The sequence below is a fragment of the Branchiostoma lanceolatum genome, chromosome 10 (genome assembly GCF_035083965.1).
Source record: "Branchiostoma lanceolatum isolate klBraLanc5 chromosome 10, klBraLanc5.hap2, whole genome shotgun sequence".
In the NCBI taxonomy this organism is placed as follows: Eukaryota; Metazoa; Chordata; class Leptocardii; order Amphioxiformes; family Branchiostomatidae; genus Branchiostoma; species Branchiostoma lanceolatum.
The window spans coordinates 13,026,433-13,040,469 of NC_089731.1; the positions used below are offsets into that span (position 1 = coordinate 13,026,433).

The following is a 14,037-nucleotide window of genomic DNA, read 5'->3' on the forward strand; positions in this document are numbered from 1 at the left end:
TCCCCTTATCAATCCCAGATGTTCCCCCCTTCCCTTCATTCGTAGCTCACCACCCCTGGCGGTTGGACGTGTAACTATCTCTTTCGACAAAGAGCAACCCTATTCTAAACGCTCCCAGGTACGCCTTTTTGCTGACGTAACGATACGTTTAATGTACAACACGTTGCGTCATTCTTGAGCCATACATAGGGCATTCCATTAGGAAGAGGTACACTTAGATAAAATATGGACTCCAGGTAGAATAGTGGTTCTTTATGTGACACTAATAGAGATCTAAATAAAACAAACATACAAATAGTTTGGCATTTTATCCCCTTGGTTGGTCGCAAAGAAATATAACTGTGCATAATGTTATTATGAAATGCTAAAATATTTTTTTTTGTACAGCACGTCTGAACAACATTTTAGGTGATATTAGAAAACATTACATCAGAAAAATGTCCGAGAATATTATTTCAGTTTCCTATGATAGCCGTTATTCTGATTGGTAAATTTATATTCAACAAAGGCCTGGTCATTACAGCAGGAGGCTATATCTCCATGGTAACGACTTGTTTATTTACGACATGATACTGGAACAGTTACAGTGAAAGCAAGGGAGAGAGAGGTGCATTTTAAAACTATACCTAGTTTGCATAATCCAAGAGCCTCAGTACATCTAAATTTAGTAAGTGAGTTTTATAACAAAACAATAAAGCGTCAATATCTAATATGATAAAGATCTAGAAAAATATCATCACTAGACCCCATTATGCACAGCTTAACACTGCGTGCAGGGGTATTCATTATTAATGAATGTACAGACCCCGGTGATTATTACAAATGATCACTCTGTTAGCCTTCTAGTGTGGGGATGGCAAAAGTCACGCAATGGCAACAGGTTACTAGATCCTAGCATTGTGAATGGATAAAAAAGGTACCGCTACATTAATGCTTGAGAAATTGTTCACAAAAACTGGGAAATCCGGGAAGACGAAAGAAGATGCCGACGACACGCAGCCGACTCAACCATTCAAACTCCGGCAAATGAACTTTGACCTATTGAACTGTTTCTCGAACTTTTGCAATGTATGTTTCGATCGTTTGAATAGTTTTTTTTAACTATTTTTTTCTGTTGCTGAAATTTTGTTAACGCAGTACTATGTCATAGTCTTTATAGAATGACTGACTATATATACATTAATGCCTATGGGTTGAAGAGGTGCTTTATACTATAATAACACTGATCAATCACACAAAAGTCTGTTCACAATTTTTTTTATTGCATATTTATTAAGCACAACACAGCCACAATAGATCAGGTAAAAGTCGTTGCCCATATAAAGAAAATCAAACAGTATCAAGCAAATGAACAATGTCTATTCTTTGCTCTCGTTACCAACGTTATACAAAAATTTACCTTTGTGTCTTTATATAGAAGACCCAAGGTATTACTGAGTTCATGTACATTTGTGTTATGAATAAAAATGTGGTATATAGATTAATCTGAATACCAATTATTAATTCTTAGCAGATGGATTCATTCGGCGTTAATCAAATAATGCGTATAATGTAATCCTACATTTGTTTAGTTCCTGTTTACAAACAAATAAAGCGCCTATTCCCATGCTTGCAAATTCAATATAGATTACATAACATTAGATATTGTATACAACAGACATCACAACAACCAGCAAACTGACAAACATTTGCTAAGATAATATAAGGGAAACTGTCCGGAATATTAGCTTGCTAAGAACTATGTATCCTATGGTAACCTGGGAATAATGATTGGTAAATCTCAGGGTTATTATTTTTTTCCTTCGGGATATGTACATGGGGAAACAACGTTGAAAGTTTAGTACCGCCACTGAGGCTTTGGGGGATTTTTCCGAAGCGGTGGAAGCTGCTTCTTTCTCCCCTCATTCGGCAAACGTTCCGACAGTTCGTTAACGCTGCCCCTACCGGAATCGTCTTCCTTTGCATCTTTCTGGGCCTCTTTGACAGCTTTGATGACGTCATCGATGCTGTCTCGCAACTGCCGCTTGTCGTTGTCTTCTTGTTGTTGTTCTTCGTCGTCGGAGTCCGAAGACTCGTCAAAGTCCTCCCCTGTTCCGGTTTTCTTAAGAAACTCCAACTCTCTTCTTAACTCTTCGTTTTCTTTCTCAAGTACACGATCTTTGTGCTTAAGCACATCAAGTTCATGTTCGGCCTTGCGGTATTCATTCAGTAGTGTCCACGTCATCACAGCTTTCTTCTGTCCGTTAAGTTCTTTGTCGTCTGGCTTGTCCTTGATCGCGTTAAGGAGAGAGTCAAGGAACTCAACTTCGTGTTCCTTCCAAGACTTATCTGAAGCCATGCAGGCAGCCTGTTCGTAAAGTAAGGCCTGTTCTAGCTTCTTGTCTTCAATATCCGACTTTAAAGCTTCTATTTCAGCTTGTTGTTGTGACGTCTTGTCCGCAGATTCCAGTGCGGTATCAAAGTCAGTCTGCGACTCTCCGTTTGTTATCTCTTTTTCACCTTTGTTTGCCTGCATTTTTTCTAGATCTTCTTCCTTTTGTTTTATCACGCTGTCCTTTTCATCCAAAACTGCGCGCAGTTCTCCAACTCGAGATTCCAGTTTAGCCTGTTTTTTCTTGAGCTGCTCCTTGCGTCTACTTTTACTCTCCACCGCTGTCCGCAGGTTGTCTATTATGAACATGACGCTCATTTGACCCGATAGCATAGTCCCGAGGTGATTGTCCGCGGATCCGAACTTAAGACTTTCCTTGACCCCGTCTTTAAGATGTTTCTCTATCAAAGCAGCACGGCGTTCTTGTAGGTCTGCAATGCCCTTGGATAGCGTCTCTAGTCGTTCATTTTTCTCATCTGGCTCTTCTGTCTTGTCTTTGTCTTCCACGTTGGTCTTCTCTGTACTGTCATCTGTCTTTTCTGTATCATTTTCTTCTACGCCTGTATTGTCTGTACTTCCCTTTGTCTTTCCTATCTTATCATCTTCTTCACTTCTCTTTCCTTCTGTTTTATCTGTCTTATCATCTTCTGCACTTGTCCTGTCTGTACTTCCCGCTGTCTTGCCTTCTTCTGCAGTTGTCTTCTCCGTACTTCCTTCTGTCTTGTTTTGTTCTGCAGTTGTCGTGTCTGTAGTTCCCTTTGTCTTGTTTTCTTCTGTACTTGTCTTCTCTGAACTCCCCTCTGTCTTGTTTTCTACTGCACTTGTCTTCTCTGTACTTCCTTCTGTCTTGTTTTCTTCTGTACCTGTCTTGTCTGTACTTCCTCCTGTCTTGCCTTCTTCTTTACTTGACTTCTCTGTTCTCCCCTTTGTCTTGTCCTTTTCTGTACTTGTATTGTGTGTATTATTCCCCTTCTTGTCGGTTATATCTTCATCTGCACGTGTCTCTAGATAACTACTTTGCTCTGTCACATTTCCTTTATCTTTCTCTGTACTTGTCGTCTCTGTAGCTTCGCTTCCTTGGACACTGCCTTTGACGCTGTCTGCTGCATCTTTGCTATCTTGGCTTCCATTGCTGTTCTGAGTATCATTCGTTCCATCGTGTTCCTCTTCCGTATCTTCTGACTTCATCGTGTCCGTGTTTTTGACGCCGTCCTTTCTGTATTTGATTTTTCTGTCTTTCCTATTTCCTATCTCCACGTTGACAATATAAAGCTATCTTGGGTTCTTGTCCTACAAAGTCATGAATATCATAGATGATATGTCGGGAGAGCTGCTCACACTATCATGGGCATTGAACTACGAAACAGTCGACCTGTAAACAAACACAAACACAGTTGTTACTAGGAGATTTGGATACACACTTTAAGGATAAACGAAGTTGCTACTTGGCGTCACCATTTACATGTGCCCTTAAATGTGCATAACTGAACCTTTGATAAACGTGCCTGTAATATGCTTTTCGTTTCCACGCATCATTACTATTACAATAAATTAGTTAAAATATCATTAAGAATAGACATTTGAGGTAAAGAATATGTTCAATACGCCATCAGGAATAGAAAACTAATGTCAATTAATACTATTCCATATCATGGCAGAAAAGGTCGACGCGTCGTTTTTTGGAGGATTTTCTTTTCTGTACTTGTAAACGAATCATCACAGGCGACCAAACACCTCTATTGAAAGGACATCTCTGCAACTGTTTGTACATACCTTTATCCTTCACTTGGAGGTCTCTATAGCTCCTGTGAAATCATACGTTTTCAAAGTGTCCCTTTCTCACACGATAGACCACAACGGATGATCAACATTTTTGCGGTGACTTCATGAAATGCATTGGCGACCTAGCTCTTCCTTTTGTCAGTGTTTATTAGCCACAAACATTGCAACAGCTCACCCGTTGCTATACCACTTACGCTACATTAACCATCATCGCGGTTGCTACATTACGTTGATTGCTTTTCTCAGCGACACTCAAGGTCTATGGAAACGCCTGATGATTAACTGTTATCACATGACGCATGTGTATTGTGCCCATGTTGTCTAAGGCCTTAGATACTGAGTGTCGTAAGCACGCATGTTATTTCAAAGGTGCAGTGTCATTTGTCATCCTAGTGTCATTTTGCATGTTGTTGCATATTTTGTCGGCAGGTATTTTGAGTGATTAGCAGAGAACAAAAACAGTAAGTATAATAAGTGTTCGTTTTATTTCCGCCTCTATCTAACTCGTGTGTACTGTGCGTGTGCGCCTTGAAAATATGTAATTGTTGCTTTTTTTCTGTGGTTTCTAGGCGTAGTTGACGTTAGACCATTCTCACAATGATCACAAATATTTGTCATCGATCTGTATATCATGTTAACTTGAAATATATGCCTACATCTGTGTGCCTCTCCAGGTTATAAAATAAGAAATATTGCATGGCCACCAAGACCAAATCATGGTTTATTTATTCTCTGCTTATTACTAGCAAGATGGAAGATACCGACATTGCCAATATGTAATTTTTGATTTCTTTATTTGTATCCCCGAAAACAGAACGGTATAGCTGACAGTCTGCAAGGATTCACAGATCAGGGAACTTAAATATGGAACCCATGGAGAAAACAGACGAGAACAAAACAGGCAACGTGGGTGAAGGGAGGGAAGATGAGGGCGAGCATAAAGTAGATACCAATCAAGAAGAATCTCAAGACAAAGACACCAATGGGGAGGAAAAAGGTAGAAATACGGATACAGATAAAGATGGCAAAGACCAAGATTCACATACTGAACCAAATGACATACCACAAGATGATACTGTCACCGATGATAAAAACAAAGAGGAGGAAAGTGAAAATAAAGATACAGATGGAAACGAGGATGGCAAAGACGGTCTCAATAAAGATGGCAAGGACGAAACAGAGGCAACCGAAACACCACAAGATGATAGTGCCACCGAGGATAAAGACAAAGAAAATGACAGCGGAAAGAAGGATATAGATACTGATGGAAACGAGGATAGCAAAGGCGGTCTTAATGAAGATGTCAAGGAGGACTCAGCACCAACTGAAACACCACAAGAAACTCAGCCAACAGAAGATCAGCAGCCTGATAGCATCCCTGAAGGCAAAGATGAGGATACTGCAAGTAAGGACAAAGACGAAAACGGAGATAACAAAGATGGTACAGATGAAGATAACCAGGACCAAGAACCTCACACAGATCAGAACGACACACCACAGGAATCGCAGCAAATAGGAGTCGAGCAAACGGATGGTGCCTCTCAAAACAAAGAGGTAGAGGAGGAACATGGAAGCGAAGATAACAAAGACGAAGGTGTTCAAGACCAGGTAGCCAATACAGAACCAAAAGACACAACACAGGAATCTGAGAAAAAAGACGACCAGCAGACTAATAGTGAATCCCAAGACAAAGAGGAAGAAAGCGACAACAAGTACGATATTCAAGACGAAGTTCAAGATGAAGGAGCACATACAGAGCAAAATGACGACTCAACAGAACACTCTCAACCTATTGAGGACGAGAAGAATGAGAGCGTCTCTGAAGACAAAGGCAAAGAAGAAGAAAGTGCGGACAGAGGCGCAACCGGAAACGAAGATGGTGAACAGGATATCAATGAAGAACAAGAAGCAGAGCCAACTGACAAAACACAAGAAACTCAACCAATAGAGGATGAGAAGGATGATAGTGTCTCACAAAATAATGCCACGGAAGGAGAAGAGCAAAACGGAGCTAAGGACACGGAAATAAAAGAAGATAGCAAAGACGAAGGTGATCAAGTCCAAGGAGCTCATGTTGAGCCAAATGAAGAAGAAAAATCCGATGATGTCTTCCCAGAGAAAGAAGAAGGAAGTGGGAAGGATGAAGATGGTGAAGAAGACATTACGGATGAAATCGTTGAAGGCATACAAGACCAAGGAACTGTACCAGAGTCAAGTGACACAGCACAGAAATTAACAGGCATGGAAAAGGAGGAGGAAGGTGAACAGAAAGATACAGAAGAAAACGAGGATAGCAAAGACCGTAAAGAAGATGCTGAAGACCCAGGAGCTCATGCGGAGCCTAATAACTCTGAGTCAACACAAGAATCGCAATCAACAGAAGAAAAGCAGGTTGTCTCTCAAGAGGGTACTAACAAAAGGGAGGAAACCGTAAAGAATGATGCAGACGGAAACGAGGACAGTAAATACAAACAAGAAGAGTTAAAGCCCAACCATGATGAGGAAACAGCAGAGACGCGTGAAGAAGCCGGTGGTGCCGAAGATGGCCAAGTCAAAGACAACTCAGTAGATGCAAGCCTAGCAGAGAATGACGACGCCGCGGACTCAGTCATAAAAGAGGACGGGGCCGAGCAAGAAGGGGCAAATGTTGTGGAGGAGAACGGTACAGATGGTGAGAACCAGGACAAGGGCAAAGATAAGGCAGAGGCAAATAAAGATGAAGATAACCAGGTGGAGAACAGTGTAACTGACGAAAATCAGATGGCACATGACGAAGCTAATGATGTGCTAACCAAGGATGATGAAGTGAACGTCCAACCTGTCCCCGACAACGACAGAACAGGAGATGAAGTTGGTGAAGAGATGATAAATAAGAATCAAGTTGCTGTGGAAGAAAACAACTTAACCAAGGCTGACACAAGTGACCAAGACAAAGTCAAAGCTGATAAGACTGAAGAGACAACGGTAGGAAGCACAGAGGAGAAAGAAAATAACGAAGTCATGGAGGAAGACCAGGAGTCAGAGGATGAGGACATACAGGACAATGACGAACAACATGAGGTGTTTGACGAAGAGATGCGAAACATAATCGATAAAACCAAACAGGACAGCCAAGAGGAAAAGGACAGATACCCCATTGTCAAGAGAGAGGAAGCACAGGGTCCTCAGGAAATGGAATATGAAAAACTGGCGCAGGAGGAGACACATGTAGCTCTACTGGAGCAGGAAAGGGATAGTCTGATAGCCATCATCGAGCGCTACGAAGGCGAAAAGAAGGCCAACAAGTTCAAAAGAGGTTTTGTAAAGTCAAAATATGGAGTGGCCATCAGTGCACACAAAACGCACATCAGGGAGACCACAGTTGAAATGAAGACAAAATACCTTCATGACGCAGCGACTGAAAATGAGGTAGAGCTCGAAATTGCCTTAGCAGAAATGAATAACACAGAGTTACAGGAAGACATTTTGAGAAAGGATAAGAAGATATTGGAGCTGATAGATTTAATAGGAAAGGATGCTTGCACGCAAACTGAGTCCGACAGTTGGATGGTGGAACTGTTGGAGGTCGAGTTAGATGCTGCAACTCGTGAGAAGCAGCTCATCGCCGAACAAGTTGCAGAGGCAGAAGAGGAGAGCAGGCGGAAGGATGAGGAGTTAGCTACCCTTCGAGGTCGTCTGCAGGAGCTTGCCACAGTCGTTCGGGACAAGGAGAGAGAGAACAGGCAGAAGACTATGAAGTTGTGGGGGGCCATGTGCGACTACAGGGCGGCGATGTCTGCTTTGGAAATAAAGAACAGCAAGAACGGTACTTTGTAAATAGTGAGCTCAAGAACAAAGGACAAGCCATAGATAAACCTGTGGTGACAGCAAAGAAGCCATTCTTAGACATTCACTTCAGCTATAGTGTTGGTGAATCTTGTTATTGAAGAAGGTGGACTAGAGACGCATGCCGTGTGAACCTAGAAACAGTATTGAATCTATGACTATGTAGTACAGACATTTGGCATGCGTTAAGACATACGACATCTTATCATAATTTATGAGAAAAAAATATCCTTTATGTAAGTCTGACCCTGTAAACGATATTAGAACAAGTCATAAGTATCTGCTTGATATATAGTTCACCAATTGCAAGCAGTGATATATAGAAAACAACTGTATATGGATACAAAAAGCGGGCGGTTGCTAGAATGATAAACAAAACAAAACGTAGTGACTTGGTAACGGTAACAATAGCAAAAGGCTCAAGGACATTCTACCCAGTGTGTTGCAGAAGACCACCATCATTTTTGATGCACTTACGAATTTCATGTGTAATGTGTGGACAAAAATGAAAAATTGGCTATGATTATAGAATAATTTGTAAACCAGATTAATATAGAATATGCTCTGGAACTGAACTTCGAATTATGCCAACGTGATGAACATCTTTATCATATTATTCGTAACATTTAAAGTTTTTGATGCCTTTTAGAGATTAAGACAATACATGAACCGTACGTTATGGAATGCTGGTAGGTGTTTATCATACACATGAATTTAAAGAGAAGACAATTCAACATTAAAACGTACCTTGCTAACATATTTTGTTTCCGTATTTCCTTACTTATGTTATCTAGAGTTATCAAAATCTAACTGTGACGTGGAGAATCCTTAATCATTTCATATTCAGTTACTAATTATATATAACAAGTCGTCTCATGTGGTCTGTGACGTCTCATCAAGCATTTAAGCACGAAATGTAGGGACTCTGTCACGTGTGCATTTATATTTGGACTTAGTAACACGGTTCTCCATATGCCGGGGAATTTGAAGCATTATGGAATTGCATACAATGACCGTTCTATATTCATTTTAGTACCACAATTAAGTATTTGAATTTTAGCCACTCGTTCATTTTAAGGGACAGCTAAATAATCAATTTGAAGGTTTTGTATTTTCACCAGAACCATGGACTAAACTTGCTTTGATTTTCAATTTGTTTGTCATTTTGCCATTAATTGTGTTTATGAGTACGTTGACTCTGTTGGACTTTTCCTACATGGTGACCGCTAGTATTTCATACTATTTTTCATAATTTCTTTTTACTTCATTTTCACAATTTTCTTGTACAGGGAGTGGTTTTGTTACTAAAGAGTAACTGCTATCGACAAAGGGCCTATAATATCTAATGAAGAATTAACATTAACTTAACATATGACAAAACCAGAGATGTACCTGTTCTCGTTATTTCATCTTTATTCAAGCTCAGTAGCTGTACAATAACTCCACACAATGTCTTTGGTAAGCACGTTGTTTGGCCATGCAGCATATATACACCAATATAAGTTTGAATAAAATTCATAGTTCTTTTCAAAACATAATCGGCTGTATTGTACAAATCCGAAAAATTGTATATTACACCACGTAAATTATTCCTAAAACATATGGCAACTGTTTCACTTAGATATCTGTATTTCTTCAATATTGAAAGCTGCAAAACACACAGGAAACTAACTATAGAAGTAATTGTATGTACACCTTTCAAATACAATTCATAAACGTTGAAATAGATATGATTCCTATCAACTAGTGTTGCAAATAGAACATGATTCCTATCAACTAGTGTTGCAAATAGAACATTAGTTCTTTACTTTAGCACACCGAAAAATACGCATGTTGAATAGCTGTGACATATCAAGTTTTGCCCATAAGAAAAAAATACCGAAACTCATGATTATCCCCATTCGATTGTAACACCAGATCAAAGACTTTTGCTAGCCCTTATTGTTTTCGTGATTAAGATGTTAAGTTTTATTCTACACCTCTATTTTTTACCATGTACCGTGTACAGTTGTCGTGCAATAAAGTTATTCTTCTTCTATATCATCTTTGGTTGTGATACGTGCATTCTTGACAGAAGGGTATTAAAGGCAAGGTTTTCCATTATTGGTTATTCACTTCCTCCAACAGTCAATCCTAGCTTTCACGTTGGGGTTCTTCTTCTTGGGCTGACGTTTCTTCTCGGTTGGTTGTTCACCCTCGTCAGCCTGGTCAGCTTCTTCATTCGTACCAGCGTTCTCCTTGCCTTCTTGTTTTTTGCCATCTTTATCTTTAGAGGCTGCTTTCTTGTCTTTTTTATCTGCCTTCTTCTCTTGGCTTGACTTCTTGTCGCTTGCTTCTTGATCCTTGTTCTCCTTTCCTTTCTTGTCTTCTTTGTCCTCTTTGCTTGACTTCTTGTCACTTGATTCTTGATCCTTGCTCACCTTCCCTTTCTTGTCCGGCTTTTTATTGTCACCTTCCTCACCACTGTTTTCTTTAGCACTCTTTTCCTTATTTTCTGTCTTACTTTTACCATCCGCACCCGCCTTCTCCTTGTCTCCTTTTTTCTCTCCAGCTTTATCTTTAGATGCTGCTTTCTTGTCTTTCTTGTCTTCTTTCTCTTCATTGCTGGACTTTTTGCCACTGTCGTCTTGATCCGTGCTTTCTTTTTCCTTCTTGTTTGCCTTGTCGCTACCTTTGTCTTTGCTACTGTTCTGTTTAGCACCCTTTTGTTTCTTGTCCGTCTTGCTTTCATCATTCGCACTCGCCTCCTCCTTGTCTGCTTCCTTGTCAGCTTTACTGTTACTTGCTGCTTTCTTGCCTTTCTTTTTGTCTTCTTCCTCTTTCTTTTCATCCGGTTTGGTTTTATCACTTTCCTCTTGGTCCTCTGTAGAGTCTTCGTTTTCTTTTGCGTCCGATGACGGCGAGTTGTCTTTCTCGCTGACCCTTTCCTTACCACCATCTTCACTGCCGTTTTGTTGTTCAGTATTCTCCTCTTTATCCGTCGCCTTCTTATTTTCTTCCGTACTTTCTTCTTCGTCTCCTGTTTTCTTGTCAGCGTCAGAGGATGCTGCTGCTTTTTCCGTGTCTTTGTCCTCCTCCTCCTGACCAGACTTTTTGCTTCTTGACTTATTCTTATCGCTTGATTTCTTCTTATCTCCTTTTTTCTTTTCGCTTTCCTTCTGGCTGGATTTTTTGCTGCTTGGCTTGCTCTTATCACTGCCTTCCTTTTTATCCGCCTTTTTCTTTGACGCTGCTTTCTTGGTTTTCTTTTCATCCTTCTTCTGACTGGATATTTTTCTCTTGTTGGTCTTCTCTGTCGCTTCTTGGTTCTCATTGGAAGCTTCGTCTCCTTGCTCCGCTGGTGCACTATCGTCCTTTTCCTCGCTACCGTCCTCATCCTGGTTTTGTTCGCTGTCCCTTGTCTCTTGATTCTTGTCGGAGGCTTCTCCCTTTTCGTCCGGTGAGCTTTCCTTCTGGTTAGCGCTTTCGCCGCTACTTTCCTCGTCCTGCTTTTGGTTAGTACCTTCCTCCTTGTTGTCTGACGTCTCCGTTCCCTTGGCACTGCTGTCCTCGGTCTTGTCAGCTTGTTTGGCATTGTCCCCGTCCTCGCCACTCGTGTCTGCTTGATCACCCTCTTTGTCTTCTTCGGCATTCTTCTTCGCCGTGTCATCGCCATTTGCCACGGGATGACCTGACGTGTCCTCTTGTGCCTTCTGTGGTTTTGTTTTCTCCTCGTATTTCTCCTTGTCTCCTTCTTCACTATCTTTAGCATCTTGGCCAGTCTCTTTACCTTTTTCTTTAGTCTTCTCTGTTGTGTTTTCTCCGTTTGCCATGGGATGGTCTGACTTATCTTTCTCTGATTCTGTTTTCTCACCGTCCTTTTCTTCGCCTCCCGTATTTGTTTGACCACTCTTTTTGCCTTCATCATCAGTCTTCTCTGACATGTTGTCGCCGTTTAAAGCGGAGTGATCTCGTTCTTCCTCCTTTGAACCTTCTGTATGCTCACCGCCTTTCTCCTTTATCTCTCCATCTTTCTTGTCTTCATCTTTCTTTACGTCTTTGGATTGTGAGGTCCCCTTGCTTTCACCCTTCTTTGTCTCATCTAATCCGTTCACTCCTTCTTGGTTGTCATTTTGAGACTTGCTTTGTGTCTTGTGCTCACTGCCATTTTCTACTTCCTCTTCCTCCCTGATACGATCCATCGCGTACTTGGCTCTTAAATAGTTCGTTTTTTACGTCAGAATATGTTGTTGGCAGTCTCAGACTCGACTCCCTATAAGAAATACACTCTGTTTAAAAATATGTCAATCCTTCAAATGAATCAACTGTATATACAACTGTACACCTGTCACATCAATCTCAAAGATCAGATATCAAACATGCTCATTAATAATTGAAAGCCTTGGTCCTGCATGTGATATCAACTCCGATAAGGTAGTCTCACAATTAGTTCTTCTTGGAATGTTCTTTTGCAGTTTCTTTGGTATCGATTGATTTATAATCCTCAGTGCATACTAGGATCAAAAGCGTAACATCATACATTCAATGTGAAGACCCAAAACTAATACGACCTTTCTTAAAAATGGTTATTGTTATTCAAGTTTTCATAACCGTATTTCAACCAAATTTTACTCTCACAAATGAATGCCAAGAACTGTGAAACGAACTTAAACCATCAGACATCACCTGCAAGTACCTGGTTTACAACGTGCTGGGGATACAACAGCAATAACACAGTGCAACAGACATTGACTATCTATATAATTTACACGATTTAGTATGCTGGCTCCTTCTGTTATTCTACAACGACTCTTCTAGGAGAGCTACCAGTGGCATGCCGTTTTGCAAGAAACAGCCATAAAAAGGAAGATACCTTCATATACAGCACCGATCTCAATGCCACCGTCTGCTTCTAGATCTAGTCGCAGTAGTGTCGCCATATACCTGGTAGGTAATGTTTACACCAATACACCAGACGTTGGCATGGCACTAGCAAGTCATAGAGGGCCTACAGCAATACGTGTTGGTTGTCACCGTGGAGAGCTAAATTACCGGGCTGCACGTATTTTATCGTACGAAGATTACGTGTAACCATAGTGAAATGAGCCATGTGTGCCATCATTTTAATGGGACGTTGACCCCAGATTGATTAAGTTGAGGCGTGTCCTAAAACATAAGCTGTCGACTGCACGCAAGAATGGCTGGCGCTAAAACATAGCCAAGGCTACAACATGTACATTTTATGGATGACATCAGTGCACGCTCAACAATTTTCACCTGATATAAAAAAAAAAAAAAAAAATTTCCACTCCAGTGATGGTCAACATGACGGGAAAGTACCAAAATAGTAAAATTTGTTGTGTTGTAGCCTTGATTGTACTTGTAGAAGTGACACTAGTGAGGTAGCCATGCATGTAGTTGTAGAAGTGAAACTAGTTGGATAGTTGTAAACGTGGTAGCCATGGCTGTAGTTGCCAACTTGGTCAGTGATACCAGTCTCTACGACACTTACGTCACTTTGGCACTTCTTTAATACGGAAATAAAAGACTTGTTGGTTGTGATACCATGTTTTGTTACTTCATTTACTGTTACCACGTTTACGGTGACTATTTTGCTTTTTTAGCCATCTTTTTTTTTCTTCCCTCGTATTCAATTTGCAGTCTGCAGAGGATGTCATCCATAAAATTAACTTACTGTTGCCTAACGGATACACGAACCATACACAATTCTGGTTGCCTATAGATACGAAAACGTCCATGTTTCAGATATATTTTGTGAGAATTTGAATGTGTTTTCTCAAAAGATCAATATACATTTTAAAGGAAATTTACAGAACTACGGAATGTTTTCTGGGTCTTTTGATATTCGAAGGGTTTGTCATAGTTACCAAAGCTATTACGTACATGACAGCGTAATTTAAAAAGTGCTTTTGACTTTGTGTAAAATAAGGTAAAGCAGTCATCCTCAATTGAGGTAAAGCATGATGATTTTTCATGTAGCTATAGGTAGTGCAATGCGGCTTTGCCACGGCTATGTGATCTTTAAGGTATGCATGGGAAATGTGTGCTTATCAATGTTC

General features: G+C 40.5%; 1 protein-coding gene across 1 annotated transcript; it reads right to left on the bottom strand.

The window, feature by feature from the left end:
- Positions 1–1,376: 1,376 nt before the first annotated feature.
- LOC136442974 (micronuclear linker histone polyprotein-like) lies at positions 1,377–12,159 on the bottom strand. The gene is made up of 2 exons (XM_066440019.1): positions 10,293–12,159; positions 1,377–3,234 (listed from the first exon to the last, which is right to left on the bottom strand). The coding sequence occupies exons 1-2, from the start codon at positions 12,157–12,159 to the stop codon at positions 1,838–1,840; spliced, it is 3,264 nt and encodes a 1,087-aa protein (XP_066296116.1). The 3' UTR covers positions 1,377–1,837.
- Between the last annotated feature and the right edge of the window lie 1,878 nt (positions 12,160–14,037).